Raw genomic sequence first — 22446 nt, forward strand, 5'->3', positions numbered from 1 at the left:
GATTATTATCCAAAGCATCGCTAAAATCTCCGAAGAAATTGTTTAGATCATACAACTTTAGCATATAGTTGCCATTTAAGCTGACCGATCCATTTCAGAATAAGGATCTTTTTATACCTTCTTATATAATAAAAAATGCACTTGTGAAGGGTATTATAACTTTGATGCAGCCGAAGTTAACGTTTTTGTTTGTTTTCTTTGAAATTTAATATTCGCAACGCCATTCTGGATATATATTCAAGTTCTTAAAACAAATAAAGGCGAGTAATTCGTCAGTCGCCGGCAGACATCGTTGTCAAGATATTTGGAAAAAGAAATAATACGAAATTAGCAGAGATAGCCACTTAAGCATGTTATGTTTCACGTATGTTTTCTTAATAGTTTTATATTTCCATGGAACACCCTGTACCAAAAGTAACCTAGTAAAAATAACTTCGAATTCTTTTTTCTGTTAAAACAAAAAGTAATAGAAATCCATAAAAATGTGTGCGGTTTTCGCCCGCACCTTTAAAAATTGTTATTCAAACTGAAATTTTTTCCATTTTGATTTGGTTTCATTTTCTGCCATTAGTTTTGTTAATCCTGTTGCCACCAACGCCGTCGACATTCCTAGCTTAATTTGGCACAATAAATAAAATTGGCGAAAAGCAGTACTAGCAGAGAAGCTAATGAATGCTGTGCTGCTGGCTCGAGCCGCGTTAGACAAACACACATACGAAGGCGCAAACAGAAGCCGTGGAAAGGTGTCAGTCATAAATCGTGAGATGCTCATTTTTCTGCGCACTTTTGTTGCGCTGCTGCTGCCGTTTTAGTGCCGTTTTTTACGTTTATTTTATTTTTGTGTTGCACAGCTTTTGACATGGTAGTTTTGTATTATGCCGGTTATGAGCTATAATGATATTTATTTTTACTACAAGCATAAATGGCAACTCGGCAACTCGGAAACACTTAAAGCACCGCCGTTTAGTGGGTCAATAGGTGAAGAACGTTTTTAATGCGCCAGTAATATTTCGTGTTGCTAAGTGTGGCAAGTCTTGTGTAGAATAATAAAGGCAAGAAAGTAAGCGAGTGCGCAGCGCCAGCGAGTGGGTGCCTCGCAGCGGGAGTAAACACGTGATTATAATAATTTTAGGAGAACTAAACAGCGACATTAAACGCATAAATGCTAACATATGATTTTTGAAGAAGTAACAAATTTCAACACTTTGCTAGTGTAATTGTCAAATTTGTTGTTTTAAAGCTATAATTGCGCTTTTCTTGCTTACCTGAGTCAATATCTGTCGCCGTAACCGTTACAATCGGTGTGCCAATCGATACATTCTCATAGATCTCATTCGAATAGCTCATCGGATCGAAGATGGGCGCATTATCATTCAAATCCAACACATTGCAGTACACAGTCAATGTGGTGGAGAGACTGGGATGTCCATTATCTTGTGCCTGCACCACAAGAATATAATGTTGCACCTATATGAAAAGAAAATCGTAATTTGAAAAACAGAAGCAGCAAATATTTACATTTATATAAATTGAAATATTAAACATATATTACATATTTTAATAAATATATATTATAAAATTGTATTACTGAAATTTAGAAAGAGCCTCGGATGCTTTAGTGTAAGCTTTAAGATGTAAAACTTCACTAAATAATCTATTCACCAACACTTTATTTGGTTTGATAACCATATGCAAAATATTGCCTACCTTTAGGAGCGAAGTGTTAAAGCAAAAACTCATTCTGAACTTTATCAGACTATCATTAACTGTTATTTAATATGTATACAATTTTGCTTTAAAAACGTTTATATTTATTTACTACTGCAATTTAGGCAGCTTTAGTGTAAGCTTTAAGGTGCGAAACTTCACTAATAAAACCATTTACCAACACTTTATTTGTTTTGATAACCATATGCAAAATATTTCCTTTAGGCGCGAAGTAGTAAAGCAAACACTTATTCAGAACTTTATTATCCCATAATTAACTGGGTTTCTTTAATTTTTTGTAAGAAAATAATTTTGAAAAGCTTTACATGTTATAAATAAAATCGGCGATTTGCTATTGTCTACCGAGTACGACGGCTGCTTAAAGTTTTTCTTATTATTGAACGAAGCAAAAAATCGAACCTTGACTTTAATTAGTGATTATGGGCCCCTCTAACCAATACACTATGATAGCTGTTCATTCTAATTAATATACAATTGGAAATAAAATTTAAAATTGATGAATATTCAGCAAGCATATTAAACGAGCGTATTACGAAAAATTAAAGCCAACGGTTGTTTTTTTAATTCCTTGTTTCACACTGTAGCAAATAGCTAACCGTACTGCATTGCATCGAAACTCACAAACTCATTTTCAACTTTCCAAAAACTTATTATCGTCACATCACTCACCTCTTCATAATCCAAACGGGCTGTCAGTGTGAATACGCCCGTTTGTGGATTCAAACTAAATACATCATTGGCCCAATCCGAGATCACGGTATATGAAACGAGCGCATTATCGCCCAAATCCGGATCGGTGGCGGCGATAATTCCAACTTGATAGCCACGTGGGGCGTTTTCCGGTATGTCAAAAGAGTAAACAGGTTCATCGAAAATCGGTGGATTATCATTGGTGTCAGTGACCTGTAGGGTGAAAAAGAAGCGATACAAATATATGTTAAGAGTGTGTATATAAAATAAAGTGCGCAATAAAATATGCAATCAAATAAAATAATAAATGAAACTTTTTTTTCATTTACAGGGTTAGTGATACTAAAAGTCATTTTGTTTGGAGTTCAAAGTGAGCAATAGAAGCTGATAAGTTGATAACTCAAAACTTGCAAAGTAAAAAGAAATAAAATAATAAAAAAGCAAAATAATGGAAATCAAGCATTTTGATATGTTTGCATAAAATTAAAATATTTTTTGAGAAGTGGGCTTAGCAAAGTATAAAATTATAGTATGTTACCATTGAAAATGAAAAAAATTCAAATCTTTCTCAGTTTTTTTGGTTATTAGTATGTATTATATTCTTTCTATATATTTTATTATACGCTGATTCTTAATATGCCCTGTAAGTTTGCCACAATCCTTTTAACATCTAAATGTCAGAAACCCTGCAAAATATTTATATAAATTATCAGCGTGACGAGCTGAGTCCATTTTGCTATGCCCTTCTGTCCATCTGTGTATATGTGAACTCGTCACTCAGTTTATAAGACATCGATTTGAAATTCTGCGCACGCCCTTTCCCACCAGGAAGCTGCTTATTTGTCAAACCGCTGATATCAGACCACTATAGCATATAGCTGCCATACAAACTGAACGATTGTAATTAAAATCTTGTATGAAAAACTTTTTCATTTGACGCGATATCGTCACGAAACTTGGCGTGGATTATTTTCCAGGGCAACGCTACAACATCTGAAAAAATTTTTTAGATCGGAACACTATAACATTTAGCTGCTATACAAACTGAACGATCATAATCAGAATTAAGATCTTTTTATACTCTTTTGTGCTATAAAACATGTGCTTGTGAAGGGTATTCTAGCTTCGGTGCAACCGAAGTTAACGCTTTTTCTTGTTTTTTGTGTTTATATATATATATATATATATTTTTTTTTTTTTTATATATTTTATATATTTATTATTTTTATTTCTGCGTCTGGCACATTCTACGCAAATGCATTTTAATTTTGCTTTTGATAATTTTATTTTAACTTTAATTGTTGTTTTTTTTGTTTTAATATCATCCGATGCATTTAAATGCGTTTAAAAGGTGGAAACAGCTGTCAGTTCTTATTCATATCACGAATGCACTGGAGACAGCCCTGCAGGAGGCCAACAGGCAGAAAACTGGCGCACAAATAAGTACAGGCTACATACCACCTATATGTATATGTAGGTACAGACATACAGACACACAGTGAAGAGAGATGGAAAGCTCCATAATGCAAACACCAATATTAGCACACGCACATATCCATATATGTATCGTTGTATTCCACAGTGTATATCGGTGTTCCGTGCACAAGTAAAGTATAAATATGTAATCATATATGCATATAAACATATATATTTGTCAATGTATGTGTCTATGCATGTATATATATGTGTGTGCTGGACTGGCGAAGGATCGACATGTGTACACGCTGTTGAGAGGCGTCTGACAAGTATGACGCTTTATTAAAATACACCAAAAACAAACACATATGAAGTACGTACGCATATGTACTCATACATATAAATGTGTATAAATAGGGACACTAAGGGAATGCAAAATTACACTGCAAAAAAAAAAGAAATAAAATATAAAAAAAATTTTAAATCAGCATCAGCAAATTAATTGTTCGCATTAAAAATCTCGTTTCCCAAAAATAGCAGAAAAAGCACTTCGGTTGCCTTTTCAACTGCTCCTGCTCACCTCCTGCTGTCACCGATCGTCTGTAATTCCACAAAATGGCCTGCAAAGTGTGAATAAAGCGACCTTAATATATTTTGTTGTTGTTGTTGTTGTATTTGCCAGCGATTGCAGACAACGGCGGCAATACAAAAGTGTTAAATAAGTAGGTAAGGTATAATAAAAACGCTGCCGCCGTCTACGTCGCAGTTCGTGTCATTCAATGGTGGCAAATAAATTTTAAATTTTACTTTTGTCGCTGCGAATGCATTACACTTACTGCCATTACTTTATACGAGTACATTTATTGATATGTAGTATGCATGCCGGTGCTTGCAAATATTTCCATGCTAAGGCGAGGAGAGAAAAAATATTGGCATTTTTAAAGGTTTATAAGTGCAGCCACTTCAGCTGGACAACGCTTATGGCACGCTGTGTCGTTGTGCTGCCGGACATGGCAAATTATTAACACACATATATTGTACAATAATTACTTGCCACTATGCAAACACACACACACACACAGGCACACAAACGTGTGAGATTGCAGAGATGCATTTGACGCGCAACGCTAGCTAGTTTCCACTAGGAGGACAAATTGTCAACTCAGCTTGGCTGGCAGACAGCTACTGCTTGTGAAGATACCAATACAGACACATAGACATGCAGACATGCGATCATAGTTGCAAGTGCAAAAAAAAAAACAACGTTTTGAAGGTGTCTTCATAATGCAGTGACTTTTACTGTGTCACAGCGCATCACTTAAGGGAAGAATAATCTTGCTTTTAAGTGATGTGGAGACCTTGAAAATTAAAAGCGGCAACAAGAGAGCACAGCAACGGACAGCAATGTCACAATGTTCCTTATACTTTGTTTTTATAAAGCTGTGCTGCTGTTCAGTCTGAGCATAAACCGGCAGTTGGTTGGGCGACGTGTCGCTTGGCCAATAAGTTAGCCATTCAAGCGCGCTGCCTCGAGTCTACACTCTACACTCTAGTGCAGGCAGCTGATGTGTATATTTATGGTTGACATGTTGTTGTTGCACACTTGCACGTATAAGGTGTTCGGCGCAGCCATGTTGCAAACCAATATATGTATATACATATGTGCAACATAGATGACCATGTTGGTCACATGCGACAGGGATGCCCTAACCTGGTCGGTAACAGAGGCGCGCTATACAAAGTCAAAGAGCAGCTAAGCTGAGCGCATGAATTTTAGCGAAATATAAAAGGCGAACGATTTGCTAGAAAAGGTGCGAATTGCTGGAATTCCTTGGCATGTTTTAGGGTTCCGTGCGAAATTTTCAACAAGTGCTATTCTATAAAAGATATTGCACGTTTCATAACGCTGGTTGACTGGAAAGGTTTCAGTGTAACCGAAAAAAGAAAACACGCAGTTCACAAGAAATTTAGTATAGAAATTTAAAAGGCAAGCTAATAGAATTTATAGTAGATAATAATGAGTTTCAAAGAAATCCTCGAATGTCGCAATTCATATATGAACAAGAAAAAAAGTTAACTTCGGTTACACCGATGCTATAATACCATTCACATATACAAAACATTTCTTACAAATACTATATTTTGATACTATACTATATGCTATTGTGATCCGATCTGAACAATTTCTTTGGAGATTTTACCATTGTCTTAGGCAATAATTAATGCCAAATTTTGTGACGATATCTCCTCAAATTAAAAAGTTTTCCATATAAGAACTTGGTTCACATCGTTCAGTTTGTATGGCAGCTTTATGCTATAGTGATCTGATCTGAAGAATTTCTTCGGAGATTTTATCATTGTCTTAGGCAATAATTAATGCCAAATTTCTTGACGATATCTCCACAAATTAAAAAGTTTTCCATACAAGAACTTGGTTCCCATCGTTCAGTTTGTATGGCAGCTCTAAGCAAAAGTGGTCCGATATCGGTGGTTCCGACAAATGTGCAACTTTTTGAGGTTTTGTGGGGTTTTGTGCAAAATTTCACATTGATATCTCAAAAACGGAAAGAAAGAAAGCTTCTCTCTGGGTGTTACAAACTTCGTGGCTAACCTAATATACCCTGTTTAGGGTATAAAAATTCAACACAAAAAGGTCTTTAGTGCTTTTAGAAAAGTTTTTAAGCTCTCAAAGATATTACGAGGTTTGTTGAGTTTTTCTAAACATGCATTAGTGCGACTTCATAAAGTTAAAAATCATTACTTGTATAGTGAAAACTTATTCGAGAGCAGTTGAGCAAGTCCATTGACATTGAATCCTAATTAACGAGACGAATACTAGTTTTATTAATAAAAACTGTAGGTTGAACGTTCTATAGTTTTCGAAAAGAGCATAATCAACTCTTACTGAACTAACTAATTACAATTCAAAAGTGAGAACAAACGGAAATGCGATTAATGACAGGAACTGCACAACGTATAGTCTCAAGAGAACTTCTCTCTTCTACAAAGCTACTTCGAAACATTTTTTAGATTTATTCAAAAATTATGGATATTCGTCTGTACGAATTTCAGAAAATTTTAAAGTTACAGCTGTGTGATATAAATTATTTGGTGCTGAAACAACGAAGAAGACAAGTTTATTACTGTGCTGGATAAATCAAAACCTAGGACTCACTTTAAGTTGTTCGTAGAAAAATTTGTGGAAATCTTCTTTATAACACCAAATTTACACATATTTTCACATTTCATGCTTCAACGAAGTACTTACTATTTTTGTTAGTGTATGCATGTTGGCGTTACGGGAATTTGTAATATGATGATGATATGCCAATGTGAACGTGTTATAAACACTTCAGTAGGCACCACTTCAACGTCACAGAAGCTACAACAACATATATGGCAGGTATATAGTAAGGAAAGCGACGCAACAAAAGAGCTGCGAATTATGTAAGGAGTTCGTTCAAACATTTTGTCAAAGTGAGCAAATTCAGCCAAGATTCATTTCATGGTTGTGAGAGCGGGATAACGGAATAAAATGAGTGCAATTTAAAATGTTTTTGACACAGCGGAACATGATAATGAAATACTGAACTTACATATCTACATTTCCTTTACTAACAAAATAAACGTACCAACAGAAGTGTAGCCAATATGCTACAAAAACAACTGTCATAATGTTCCTGGAATTATGCATCTGAGATACACACATACATATATTTACTATAATTCCCTTGCTTCAACTTTATTAGAAAGGACCAAGTTTGCTTTATTCATCATTTGCTTTCGCTCTATTATTTTGGTTTAGTTTGGCTTGGAGCATTTGTTGTTGCTATCGTTTTGTAATCCATATTCTGATTTTATCGCCGAATCACATTTTTCAACCTTTTCCTTTTGGCGTCTTTAAAAAGAGCTCAAGTTCTATAACAAAAATGCTACGACATTCTCACTTTACTGTTCACACCGCCTGCCTCTCTTCCACGACGCCTTTTTGTCCATGAGCAGCGCCAGCGACGTAGTATTCCAAGTTTGCCGCCAAGAGGCAAATATCGGATCGTTGGCTTTACTCTTTTTCCATTCGTTTTGGTTTCTTATTTATTGTTGCTTGTTGCTCGCTTTCGATTTTTCGTACAAAAATTCCGTAACTAACTATAAGCAAGGTTTAGGTATGTGTTTACATGCCGTTGCTTAACATAGGACATAGCATCGCACATATAGATCGAAGCTATTGCACTGGTGTTAAATAAAAGGGAAGCGCATTCAAGTAATCATTGAGGCGTTTTTATTTAACACGTTGCGAGGCATCAAATTACCCCCTCAAAGAAAAGTGAAATACAAAATGCAAAAATAAAAACCAAACAAAAACAAAAAACAAACAACAAGAAACGCTCACTATATACAAGCAGCTATAACAAAAAAAAAGCTAAGTAAATAAGAAAAAGCAAATCTCAAGGAAGTAAAAAGGCACAAAAGGCAGTTTGTTTTGCACTGAAGTCGAGGTGTAACAAATATCGAACACGAAAATCTGTACAAAGCACTGCCAAAAATTGTGCTATAAATTCGAAAAATTCTTGCAAGATATTGAATCTTTATGTTTATGATTTTTAAATTAATAACTCGACGTTAACACCTCGAGATTCTAAACAAATTATTTGAGCGTTTTATGAAACTTTTATTTAAAGCTCAAAAAGCTCCAAGCAGAAGAAAAGTTTATGTTTCGATATTCTAAATAAATTATTTTAGCCTCACTTTGAAAATTGCATTAAAAGCGCAAAAGGCACAAGAAAAAGAAAGTTTTATAACTCAGGATTCTAAATAAATTATTTAGACAGTTCGATTTTATAATCTAAAAGTTCAAAATGCTCAAAGGAAAAGCAAAGTTCATATCTTGCGACTTTAAATAAATTATTTCAACTTTATATTAAATGTATCATTAAAATCTCAGAAAGCTTCAAGAAAAAGAAAAGTTCATTCCTCGATATTTTAAGCGAATAATTTGAGCTTACTTTAAAGGATTGATTTAAAGCGCTAAAAGCTGCAAGAAGAAGAAAAGTTTATGTATCGAGACTCTATATAAATTATTTGAGCCTTAATTTGAAATTTGCATTAAAAGCTCAAAAAGCTCCATGTAGAAGAAAAGTTTATAGCTCGATATTTTGAGCAAATTATTTGAGCTTACTATATATCGAAAAGTTCATATCTCAAGACTCTAGTATAAGTTTCTTGAGCCTCACTTTGAAAGTTTCATTAAAAGTTCAAAAAGCTTCGAGAAGAAGAAAATATTATACATTAATTTTTTAAGCAAATTTTTTGAGGTAACCTTGAAGGTGAATTTAAAGATCTAAAAACTCCAACAAGAAGAGAATTTCATACCTCGAGGCTCTATATAAATTTGTTGAGCCATACTTTGAAAGTTGCATTAAAAGTTTAAAAATCTTCAAGAAGAAATAAGAAAAGTTTATAGCTCGCTATGCTTAAAACATATTATTTGAGTTTACTTTGAAAGTGTGATTTAAAGCGCTAAAAGCTCAAAAAAGTTCAAAAATAAGAAAAATTTACATCTCGAAACTGTAAACAAATTATTTGAGCCTTACTTTGAAATTTTCATTAAAAACTCAGAAGAAATGTATGTACCTCGATGTTTTAAGAAAATTATATGAGCTTACTTGGAAGGATTTATTTAAAGCGCTAAAAGCTTAAAAAGCTTCAAGCAGAAGAAACATGTAAAACCGAGACTCTTTCTTGTTTCAAAAAAAGCACAAAAAGCTCCACGTAGAAGAAAGCATCAGATTATAGTCAAATATAAAATTTTTGGATATCTTATAAATCTAACTGTAAATTAAAAATGCGCGAAAGTAGAATATAAATATTATAGAAATGTAACTGAGAAAGCGAAATAATCAGACCGAAAAGAAAAAAGAGAAAGCTTTTTAAATGAAAAGCATTGTTAAAATATGAAATTTCATATTATTTTGCAAACTTTAGCCACTTACCAAAACGTCTGCCGTCGCATCGGTACTTTGCACACCATCCGCTACACGCAACTGCAACACATATTTATCCTTCAACTCACGATCGAGCGCATCTTTCAAATACAGCCGCCCGGTCTCAGGTTCCAGCAAAAACTTCTCATCACCACCGCCAATCAGGCTAAAGGTGAGCGAGCCCAGCGTATCGGGATCCGTAGCGCGTATGGTGGCTATGTGATGACCCGCGCCCAAGTCTTCGCTGACATTGAAAGAGAGCGGAGTATCACGAAATACAGGCGGGCTATCGTTCTTGTCCAACACGCGGACGGTGACCTGGAAGTGAGATGAAACAATTGAGTAATGCAAATAAACGCAAGAAATGAAAATAATATGATAAAATAACAACAAATTTAAGAGCCTTAAGATTGGACTTGTGAACTTGTGTTTGAATTAATTTGTGGCGAGTTGTAAACGTAAATCGTTATTAAGTGTGGCATTAACACGTTATCAAAGCTAATAAACTGAATTGGCATATATGTTATAACTAATAGGCGCATACAAGTACCAGTACTATTTGTTGCTGTATGAGTGTGCTTCGCAGTGCGCAAGCGCGAAGTAGCCGACACCATAATGACAATTCAATAAAATAATTAATTGTAATCATAACCATATATTGCATGTACGACTAACGCATTTTATCGCAACAACAACAGCAACAACAACAGCGGCAACAAAAACAATGAGAACAACAGCAGCATCAGCAACGATAACATTGCTTTACAAGTGCGATGAACAAAAAGCAGCTAAACAGCAGTAACCTCTAGTTGTTGCAACAGGCAGAAAACATGCCTTCACACACACACACACACATATATATATATACAAACACGCGCGCAAGTGTTGCATTGTCGCAAGCGAAGTGTGTGAGTGAGTAAGCGATACAGATGCCGAAGTTGTAAGTAAAGCAAGTAAAGTAGTTGTGTGGCGGAGCGGGTTTGCGTTGCACTATGAATCGCTTGTATGTTACAATAATAGCAACAACAATAATTTTGCTGAACACAGCAAGAAGTAGCTGGTAGCAGTCGAGTGCAACAACGCCAACACTTACAGCATTTACCAAGTGGCAGCTACATTTTTAATTCAATTAAACGCTGCTACAAAAAGGTGAGCTGCTGCTGCTATCAACCATAAAATCACAACCAATACAATTGTGGCGCAAAAAAAAGCTTCGTCTAAACAATGCGTACACACAGTTTCATACAAGCAAATATATGTAGCTGCAACGTACGCCTAGCTTAACTATGTATATACATATGTAAGTGAAAATGTACTCAACAGTATGGCCGTGATGATGTGCAACATGCCAGATACACGCTACGAGCGCAAGCCGCAACAACAACAATAGTCAGTTTGCGAAACAGAAAATTAACAAAAAAAAAAAGAAGGAGTAATAGAAGCGTAGCTGGCGCAGTTACCGGCTGCGGCATACAACATGCGTGCCTATTGTAGCGCTGGCTGGCTGACTGGCTGGTCAGCAAACACCCTACAGGCGGCATCAAGCAGTCAGCGCGCGTAAGTTTGGCAGCTAAAGCATCAGGCGCGCCGTAATCGTGAGCAGCACAAACTGCCAACTCCCTACTTCCGACTGCCACGTTTAAGTATTTGTGTGGCAGATGCGCTGCCTTGTGGCGAGTGCAAAAGTTTCACTCTGTGTTGAAAATTGTTATTGAAGTAATCATATAATTACGACTTTTTCAAGTCAAAGCTCGCTCGAAAAGGAAATAACTGCTTTGTGTGCGGCAGGCGTACATGGCTAACCGCTGCGCAAACCGCTTATGTTTGGCTATAGCAATAACCGAAGTAGCGCCGCACAATAAGCGGAGTAGCGGAGTGCGTTAGTCAATTGTGTCGTAACGTTAAGCTGTCTCTAAGCCAACTGCATCAGTGCTTTGCCATTGAGACTGACCAACTGATAAATCTAAGCGTTGTGACACACTTGTAGCTGCTGTGAAACACTAACTCATGCTACTTAAGCTTGGCGTAGCCACTTGCTGGACTTGAATTCACCGGTTATGCAACTCTGCTTTATAATGTTAATGTATTGTATATATGTATTTGTGTAAGTACATAAGTACATAAGTAATAATGCATATAAGCAACCGAAACATTAGTTGATATTTTGCTAAAGTTCATCGCTGAGTGACTTAATTTTGTTTAGAAAATTATAACAAATATTTACAATGAAAAATAATAGTCATCTGGCAGTGCAGCAATACTTGTTAGCTTAGATTTTTATGCTTTTTTCAGTTATAATTACCAATACCGAAAAAAAAATTACCGTAATTGAATATACAATAATAATTTCTGTGTACACTCAAAATTTAGTTTAATCCCAAAAGTAGTTGCCACTTATTTTTACAAATTTGTTAATTTTAGTTCGAAAAAGAATAAAAAATTTATTTTTGAATTTTTTTAATATAAGATTTTCGTTGTCTTGTTCGACACTAAAAAATAGAAAGTCGAAATCCCACCAAACATCGGTTGGTTCAAATTAGTTTTTCTTATAATGCCCTGAGCAGAGTATATTGGGTTTGCCACTAAGCTTGTAACCCCTAGAAGAAAACATCGGATACCTTATAGAATATATAAAATCAGTGTTAGGAATACTTTTTGATTTAGGTATGTTCGTCTGTCCGTATATTTTTGAGATATCGCTCAGAAATTTTGCATATGTCCTTTTCTATCCAAGGAGCTGCTCATACGTCGGAACGCCTGATATCGGACTACTATAGCATATAGCTGTCACATAAGCTGAACGATCGGAATAAAGTAATTTGGTATGAATTATTGCATAAAACAATGATGCAATTTTCCAAGAAATTATTTAGATAGGACCACTACAACATGTAGCTGCCATACAGCCTGAGCGATCAAAATTAAGTTCTTGTAGGAAAACTTTTTTATTTGAAGAGATATCTTTACTAAATTGAATACGGATTGTTGCTCAAAGCAAGGCTAAAATATCAGAAAAATTTTTCTAGATCGGACTCCTACAGCATATAGCTGTCATACAAACTGAAGGGTCGGTATGAAAAACCTTGTATGAAAAACTTTTTTGTTTGACAAGATATCTTCACAAAATTCGGCATAGATTATTCTAAAGATAACCTGAATATATTTTCTAGAGCGGAACACTATATTAATTATCTAGCATACAAAATGAACGATCAAAATCAAGTTTTTGCGTGAAAACTAATGTAAATCAACATTCGGTGTTTTTTAAATACCTGGAACAGTTGAATCTGAAAGAAAGTTCTATTCGTATTCTTACTTCTGAGTTTACTATAAGAATTTCTCATTGAGACAAGAGCTTTTAAAAGTGAAAAGTTTACTAAACTTTTGGTAAACTTTCCAACATATTATGACTCCCTGGGATTTTTGATAATTGAAAAAGTTTCTCTCACAACATGGGAAGCGCTGAAAAACGGAACTTGATTTTGACACCTTAAACCTGTTGATAGACCAAGCCATTTATGACAACGGGAAGAATAACTGATCCAACCTCGCTATTTCTTTAATTTTTCTAGTCTTCTAGTAATTTATAAGAATGCGAATGGAGTACTGTCGCCTCCAATTTGACGATTATTTTCTATACTTGCAATAATATATTTCGCACGGCCACAACAGTTTCGCGCTCTTTCAATTTAAAGCCAATTCAATTGAACGATTGCGTGCAAAAATCGCTTGAAAGCTGCATAAATCACATTTGCAAAAGTTTTCATTTGCAGCATAGACTACCCGCCGCACCTAGCTTTTTATCACGCTAAGACAAATATCTACGCATTTATGCTAGTGCAGCAGTCGCCGCACTGCACCAGCGCCAGCAATGGATGTGCTGTTTGCTTGCCACTTTGACTCGGCGCGCTGGCAGCTTAGCAATTCTGCTATGTAGCAGATGAGTAGACGAGCACATGAAACATTTGCAGCGTTTATCATTAAAAACACATTTGCATGCTACCACTTGCAAAATAATAAAATGGAAGATATTCATTAGGAGCAGTGGCAACAACTTGCCACAGCATGAGCAAGCAGCAAATACCACAGCGTTGCATCATCATCATCATCGGACGCCGCAGCAGCAGTCGACAATTTGAGCTGAAATGAAAAAGTGGCAGAATACACATTTCACTGGCGGCAGTGGTGCAACAACTTGGCGCAACAACGCCGCGTTTGGCAGCAGTGGCATTGGTGGCAGCCGAAACATTAAAACTTGTCTCGCGGCTAAGTTCGCATTGCATATGATTATTATTATTAATTTTCACTGACACTCGCGCGAACATTGGGGTGGTAGCAGCAGCTTTTTTTTATCGCAAACCTGCAACATTTTTTATTTCGTTAGTGCTGCGTGGCCAGCTTTCGGGAATTCCAGGCACAGCTGCGAAGAAACTCATTAGGCTACGCACTTCCCCACTTGCCGCATACGCATGCGTCAGCAACGCCGTTAGAGTAAGGTGATTGCCGCAGTGCAAACACAAAAAAAAAAAAAAAAAAACAAACACAAAAACAATGCAAATTGAATTAAAGCCAGCGCAGGAATGATTTGTGGAATTGTGCGCCTGCTGCTTGCCACCAGCGCGCCTAACGATTGCGACTAGTGACGAGTGCGCAGCTAATTGAATAAGCTGCGCTAAACATGCCAACAACACATGCCACAGTATGTTGCCAATGTGTCGCGGTCAATGCTGCGCATGCGCACCCTCCTTTGTCTTGGGCGAGCGTCTGGACTGTTTTTGGTTGGCTAACTGACTGGTTTGACGCTATGCACGCCATTAACCTTCTCAAATTCACAAATTCGCCAAACGCAAACGCCAAACGACCGACAGTGCACACATCAGTGAACGAATAACAAGAATAAGTGGAAGCATAAGGCAGTGGAGAGACGCAAAACAAAACAAAAATGGCAAGAAGAGTCAAATTGAAAAATCGCAAATGAAAAGAAAGCCTCAACAAGCGCAACAAACGCAAGACTTAAGCGACGAACGCGCTGGCGCATTTAACGATTGCGTCGCCGCAGACGCCGAAGTCACCGCACCGTTCACCTCGGCAGCATGTTGTGAGTGACAAGTTGGTTGACGCCCTAAAGTAATTTTTCATCTTGTTACCGTGTGGTCGCCAACATTAGTGCCGCATTGCAGTTGCAACTACAAGCACACACACATACACACCGCGTAGTCATGGGCACACAAGTGCATTATTTGGCGGGCTTAGCATTTGTTTGCCACTTTTTTGCGCATTTATTTTTATATTCATTACTATCATTTGGACTTTTATTTGAGCTGCTGCTCGGCGCACCACCCTTTTTGCGTTATCGCCACTGCTCTAATTGATTTTTTATTGTGGCAAACAAACACACACACACATACACAAACACACGGTAATGTATTTATGTTACGGCATGTACATTAGCGGCCACGGCGCTTTTAACAAGGCGGCGTCTTAAGCGTTGCTCGGCGGCGATTTCGAGGCGGTGTGTGATTACATTATATGACCGCTTGTTAATCTTGTTGCTGTGTGAGGTTTAGCTTCAAAATTGTGGTGCTGAAAAATCGTTTGATCTCGGTGGCTGAACATATGCAATTTTATATCGTTTGCTGGAGAAAAAATAAAAATATATTAAAATGTGTACTAATGACATTTTATACGATTGCAGCTTGGCTAACTGGCGTGGTGTGATTACAAATCGATTTAAAGTTGGAAACTGGTAGAGGTCTTTTTACATATTAAGGTAATTTTTTTTTTACTATAACGATCGGAGCTTAAACATTTGTTGTTGAGGTGATTTTATTATTAATTATATGATAAAATAAATTAAAATATTTTATATATTCTTCACTTTAAAATGTGAGTCGTAAAAGTCCACTTGCAAGTAAAAAAAGGGCGTTTTTGCTCGAATTTTTATGAAGACACATTTTACTAAATGATAATAAAAAAAATATATATATAATATTTATAGAAAATAATGTTGCTTAATTAACGGTGAGGCATCTAGAAATATTTTGGATTCCCTTGATTCCGCGGTCGATTTCCAGGAGAAGCTAGGAAAAAATGTGTCTGGGGATGAGTAAGTTTTTTTTTGCTTAGAATTATCTCAAGGATTCAGCCAGACTACTGTAGCAGATTTGTAGCACTAGTAAGAATTTCGGGAGACGTTATCTTTTGCCCGGAAAAAAGGATCTGGAAGAGTCTGAAAGGCGACAGTCGACTAAGACAGGCTCATCCGCTATAACCCCTCGTCAGATATTAAAAAGGACCTTAGTGATGTGGATTGTGATGTATCAACAATTTGTCAGAGACTTGGAGAAGCAGGATTTAACGGCCGTCGTCCTGAAAAAAAACCTTTTTTAAGCCAACGAATGAGGAAACACGAGGAAAAACGAATGAGTGGCAGACCGTAATTTTCTCGGTTGAATCCATGTTTAATAACTTTGGTGCAGATGGTATCCACCCTGTATGGAGAAGCTCAGGTGAAGGGTTCAGTGGAGAATGCCTACAAATAACAGTACGCCAGTCAGAAGAGCCTGATGCTGTTTTTCTTATAATGAACTTAAAGGTATTCATTTACTTGAAGGAAGCGTCAACGGTGAGGCATATACGATAATTTTGGAAGCAAATTTGAAAGCCTGCATCGAAGGGTTGTATCAACACCAAAACCACGTCATCTTTCAGCACTATTCTACGGCAACATCGTAAAAAAATGTCATAACTTATTTAAAACTTTTACCTTGGTTTTTTGCAAGTTCGCAATTTTATGGCTGAAAAAGGTATAAAGCAGTTGACTAGTCCTGGGAGTAGCACCGATTTAAAACCGCTCGAAAACCTGTGGGCGATTATGAAGAAACAATTAGCTGTATATAAGCCGAAGAACCAACAAGAACTACATTACATTCTTTTTAAGACTTGGTATGCTAACTTGGAGTTCGGATTACTGCAAAAGCTTATATCGTCAGTGTCAACAAGGATTAGGGCAGAGATTAAGGCAGATAGAGGCGCAACAAAGTATTGTTTGATATATTTCTCAATAAATAGAGTAAAATTATGAATTGAAAATAAACAATCTTTGCTGTATTACTATTTTAATGAATATTGTAATCAATATTGTTGACTATTCCTAATTGTAATAATTTGAAGAAATTTCAAAAAAAATTCGCTCCTGAAAAATTTAACATACACATTTTTTTGGATAATAATTTATTTTGTCGCTTCACTTTTTTTCTCGCAAAAATATTTTAGCTCATAGTTCAAATTTTTTTCTGACCGGTTTTTTACGCTCAGTGCTGTTTATATTTTATATGGTCTCCGACGTTCCCTCTTTGGTGTTACAAACATCGTGAAAAGTTAATTTGCCCTGTACAGGGTGTAAAAATTTATTATAATAAAATAATACAGTTAATAAGTGAAAAATTAGTCAAATCACAGAAACATTTGCAATATACATATATATATACATATATGTACATGCCAAACAAATCGATTTTTTGAAACTTTAAAGTGGATGTAAACACTTAAAGCTAGCTTAACACTTTTTTTTTTTTGTTTTTTTGAGTTAACTTGCTGGCATTGCGTAGTCGGACTAAGCTCCTTTTAAATAAATTTTAGGAAATTTCTGAAAAAAGTTGCAGAAACTTAAAGAAAAATACTACACAAAAAAAATGGGAAATGCAAATATTATTCACTGTCTGCTACAACTGCGAGCATATAAACGGTAACATGGCTAAATAATTTGTTACCAATGCTGCTCTTACTTCGCATACATTTGCCCGTTTTGTGGTGTTTGCAATATTTCCCTTTAATTGGCAACATTTCCTGCAACGAAAGCTGATATTTCAAACTTTCAGACAACAAAAAGAAAAAAAGAAAACAAAAAAAAACAGAGACAAGGCATAAAACAAACACAATTACAAACAATTTATCACACAGTTGGCGCGTTGAGGCGCATTTCACCGAAACTGCGATCCAATTAAATCGAACAAATCAATTACTTTAACGCTATTTGTTTAAGTCAAGCGAATTATTATCACTGAGACATGCTATGAAAACAAGCTGAGCATTAACAACCGAAATCTCAAAAACATTCACACACACACATGTGCAGACACATGCATCGGCCTAAAGAGGCACTTACGCCCGAGCGAGCGGTGAAAACGAGCAATTTCATGTTATTTGTGTTTTACGCTGCTGATTGGCATTTGATTATGCCTTTCGGTTATTTTTTCTGCTGCACAACAGCAACAACAAGCTATAAGCTAGCGGATCAACGGCTGCAGCACAAGAACATTAACGGTTACTGCCACCCGATTCGGAGTCAATAATCACAATGCATGTGAAAGAAGCAGTCGCTACAAACACAACAATAACAGCAAGCAGTGCAAGTAAGTACAATCATAAAAAGGGAGTAAATTGCAAATCGATGCTGTTTTGCGCAAGTTAATGAATGCAGCTTGTGGCATTCACACAGAGTCATACATACAAAACAACAAAAACTATTTTCAGCGCAAGAAGCGAAGTAGTTGTGCAAACTTAAAAAAAGCTGCGCGGCGGCTAAAGAAATGCGGCGAAATGAAAAAAAATATAAAATCGAAAATTAAGCATTTCTTTGGTTGCGTAGCGGTATTGGGCACAGGAAATGTGGCACAAATTAATAATCGTGATTTTGAATACCATAAACAAATGAGTGGCGCTACTGAGGTGGGAAGCGGCTGAGCAGGCGAAAGAGTGGCAACCGCTTGGTGAAAGACAAATTGAAGAAAAAAAAAGAAAAGATGGACTTGGCTGCACCGACTCAGCTTGTCACGCTGATCCAGGATATATTAAGTAATTACAGCGAGTGCCTTCGATTGGCGTTTTTGACAAATTAATCGAGGACTGATGTTGCGAAATTTTGACTTCATAATATTGCGACTATTTGGCGAAATAAACAACAAATTGTTTGAATGGCAAAATGTTTTTTGTTATGTACCTTTAAAATATATATTATATTGGTTCCAAAAAAAGCACCACCCGGTACTGGAATGCTAGCAAAAGTACGTAGCACGCTTTTCAGCGCGTAGAAAATTTTTGAAGGTAGACAAACTCCCTGTTCAGTTCATATTTTATAACTTTAACAAACATTTTATGCACAAAAAAATATATGTATATCTGTATGTAACTCTAAAAGCGTACAGCGAATTTATTAATAGCGTGAAAGACGAGTCTTTAGTAAAAAACCAAAGAAATTGCTAAAGTAAAAGCCGTCTGCGTTAACAATGGCAGCATTAGAGCTACTAATAATTCGCCTCCAACCCATACCAAACAATAACTTGCAACTTAAGTAAAAAACGCTGAAACAAAGCACAATAAGTGTCTATAGGTATTGGCATGTACTCAAACATACATATATATACAAACACAAAGGGACACCATAGTAATAGCACCACCTTCACAATAACTACTTTTTTTTTATATTTAGCATTATTAACATTCCTGTTGTTGTTGCTATTATTGGCAGTGCCATCATCAACATCATCAGCAGCAGAAGCACCAGCGTTTGGTTAGCGAGTGCACTTAATAAAAATCACGATATAAGGGCGATCACGATCATAAGAATACGCGTGCTACGAACGTAGAACAGGAGGGCATGGTAGGGCTTAGCAGAGCTCAGCGCACTACCCTAGAGTGCAGTGAAGTAGCGTAGAGCGAGCAGTGTTTCGCTGATAGGAATGCTAAATGTTGGCGAAGTATCTTGCAGCGACAATAATAGCAAAAATAATAAAACTACAACATTACAACAACAATTATAAACGTGATATGATATTGTATATGTATAAGTTACTACAACGCGCGGATGTGTGTTTGGAAACGTACAATGCTTTAACTAAAAGCTTTCCCAGTTGTAAGGTCTACATCGCTTGTCTAGTGAAAACAGTGCTTGGGCAACAGTGAAAAGCCGAAATAACTACGCGATAATTTCATAGAATAATTTTTTTTTAAATCCAACTCTCATTGACTGTTTATGTATTTTTTAAGCGCCGCCCAAGACGATAAAAATAATATAAAAAAAGTTTCCCATACAAGGACATGAGTTTGATCGATCCATTTGCATTGCAGCCATAAGCTATAGCCGTACAAGCACCTGAGTTTGATAGATCCATTTGTATGGCAGCTATATTCTATAGTTGTACGATAGTGACGTGTTCGACAAACGAGTAGTTTCTTGGAAAGAAAAGGATGTGTGTAAAATTTCAGATTGACATCTTAAAAACTGAGTGGCTAGTTCGCGTATATACAGACCGACGGAATGATATGGCTAAATCGACTCAGCCCACTTCTGATCATTTATATATGGTATAAACATATATATATTTTGGTGGGTGCTACCAACTTCGTGGCAAACATAATTTAACTGTTCCTGGTATAACAACAACAAAAACTGAGGACTGAGTTATGCTGTACAATTTTGTAACTGAATATATGCTTTAAGTAGTTGCCTTTTTTAGCATAGATGTAAGGATTCTAACTGGTAAATGCCCTATCGGTGTCTACGCGGTTAGATTGAGAATTTTAAGCGTTGGCAGTTCTAGAAAGTGGACTTTGGAAAAATACGAAGTAGAAATATCTCTACATTTCCTTCTTAATTGTCCCATCTTTGCGAGTTCAAGGCTTACACACCTGGAAGCGCACACTTTCAGACTTCTCGGTAGCTGATGATAGTAGAAATAAATTGCCTAAGCAGATTTGTGTTTTCTTCAAGGCACTCAGCTTATAAGATCTGCTTACAGGAGTTATATTTTGTATGTAATATTTGCAATAATAACATACATAAATTCTACAATGGATGCCACATAATCTCCTGGTAATCTACATATTTTCATTCCAAAACAGGCTGCAAGAACGTTTTGCGTTTCAATTTGGTCAACTTCCATACAGGTTAGTTGTAAAGTTTCTGCGCTCGAAATGAAAAAATACTGTTTTTGGTAAGAAATGTTTTTTTTTTTTGATCCTCCAATAATTTAATGCCATCCCAACAACAAAATTCCTTTGCATCTCAAAAAACTAATACCTCCTTTGCTGATCGTTGTGACTTCACCTGCTTTGGAGACGAACTACCAGCTTCAGTCCATTGTAAACGTTTTTGTTTCAATTTAGAGTCAGGGTGGTAGATCCAAATCTCATGCATAGTTGTAATACGATGCAGGAAATCATTTTTATTTTGCTTAAAACGCTCCAAATTATGCTGAGAAATGTGTTTTCGATCCAGTTTTTGTTGAATTATTTATACTTGTGCGGCATTAACTTTCCAAACAGCTTTTTGATATGTAATTCTCCATGTAACATATGAAGTACTCGTTCGTCTGAGATGCCTTTGGCATTAGCAAGTTTTGGTCGTGGATCGTCTTCAAGCCTAGTGCGACCACGTTTAAATTCACCAGCCCAAAACTCAACGGTGCGTTTTGAAGGTGAGGACTCCTTATACACTTCTAACATGTGTTCATAAATTTCCTTTGCTTTTAAACCTTTAACCTTTATAAAAAAATATATTATCACTGCGCAATATTAAAATTTTTCCATATTAAAAAAATACTCTCACACGTCAACTTCAAATAGTTTGTAAACAAAACATTAATTGATGTACCAACTTCAGAAAAATAAATTTGGAGCTATAGTAGTACATTTTCCTGGTGATAGCAGAAACTTTACAACCAGTCTGTATCTTTTTGCATTTGCAATTAGTGATTAAATATGTTTTACCAAGATTTATGACTATACAAATATTTTATTTTAAACTAAGCATGTCTATTCTGATTAATATATCATGCTTAATGGATTTTTCGCTTCTTTCACAAACAAAAAACCGCACAAATACATTTATCAACGATCAAAAGAACTTTGCACTTGGCAAGCAACTATTTTAAGTTTAACCGTATAATGCAGTCGTACTTCCGCGCACACACACATGTGCATAGGCCATATAACATGCATGAAAATTAACTTTTATGCATTACGTCGCATATTTATCTTCGTTTGCTAGCGTATGAAGTTGTTGCGCTAGTAGCAATCGATTCATCAAATCCAACTCATTTTTCAATAAACGCAAATGCAACAGCACAGCACCAAGAATAGCAGTGTGGCAGCAAGAAGACTACCAGCGTCGGCAAGCAGGCGTCATTGAAACCGTGTAAACAAGCATTTATAGACTTTGCACCCAGTCATACACACACACATGTGCATACAAACAAATAACAAAACATTAGTGTAAACAAAGCCTCAGCGTTAAGAAGCAACGCCATGCGAAATACCTAATGAGCATAGAAAAGCAAAAAAAAGTGCAAAACATTAATTTCACAGCAAGATAAATGAAGCGATTCTATGACAAATTCACGCGCATACGCAACGTTGGCGCGCTGCCAAGCAAAGAAACTCTGGCCGTGGCAAGCAGACGAGGCCACGCAGCGAGTTGTTGCACTTGAAGTGTCAATGTGCAGTGTGGCAGCTGATGTTGCCGCTGACCGGTTGCAACAATGCGCAAATTAGTTGGTAGCAACCGGTGTAGCGGTACTCGCTGCACAAAATATTTCAAAAGGAAAGAAAAGGCCTCAACGCGTAACTAAAA

The 22446-nt window shown here is 36.3% G+C and overlaps 1 protein-coding gene across 1 annotated transcript in view; it reads right to left on the bottom strand.

Annotated features, from left to right (window-relative positions):
- Window positions 1-22446, bottom strand: part of ft (cadherin-related tumor suppressor fat) — a 261828-nt gene that overhangs the window by 46743 nt on the left and 192639 nt on the right. Inside the window, exons 3-5 of the mRNA XM_036368505.2 lie at window positions 9825-10133; window positions 2398-2631; window positions 1266-1467 (exon numbers count right to left, since the gene is read on the bottom strand). Of these exons, the coding sequence (XP_036224398.2) occupies window positions 1266-1467; window positions 2398-2631; window positions 9825-10133 (745 nt within the window). The remainder of the gene's footprint in view (window positions 1-1265; window positions 1468-2397; window positions 2632-9824; window positions 10134-22446) is intronic.

This window comes from Bactrocera oleae, chromosome 3 (genome assembly GCF_042242935.1).
Source record: "Bactrocera oleae isolate idBacOlea1 chromosome 3, idBacOlea1, whole genome shotgun sequence".
NCBI lineage: Eukaryota > Metazoa > Arthropoda > Insecta > Diptera > Tephritidae > Bactrocera > Bactrocera oleae.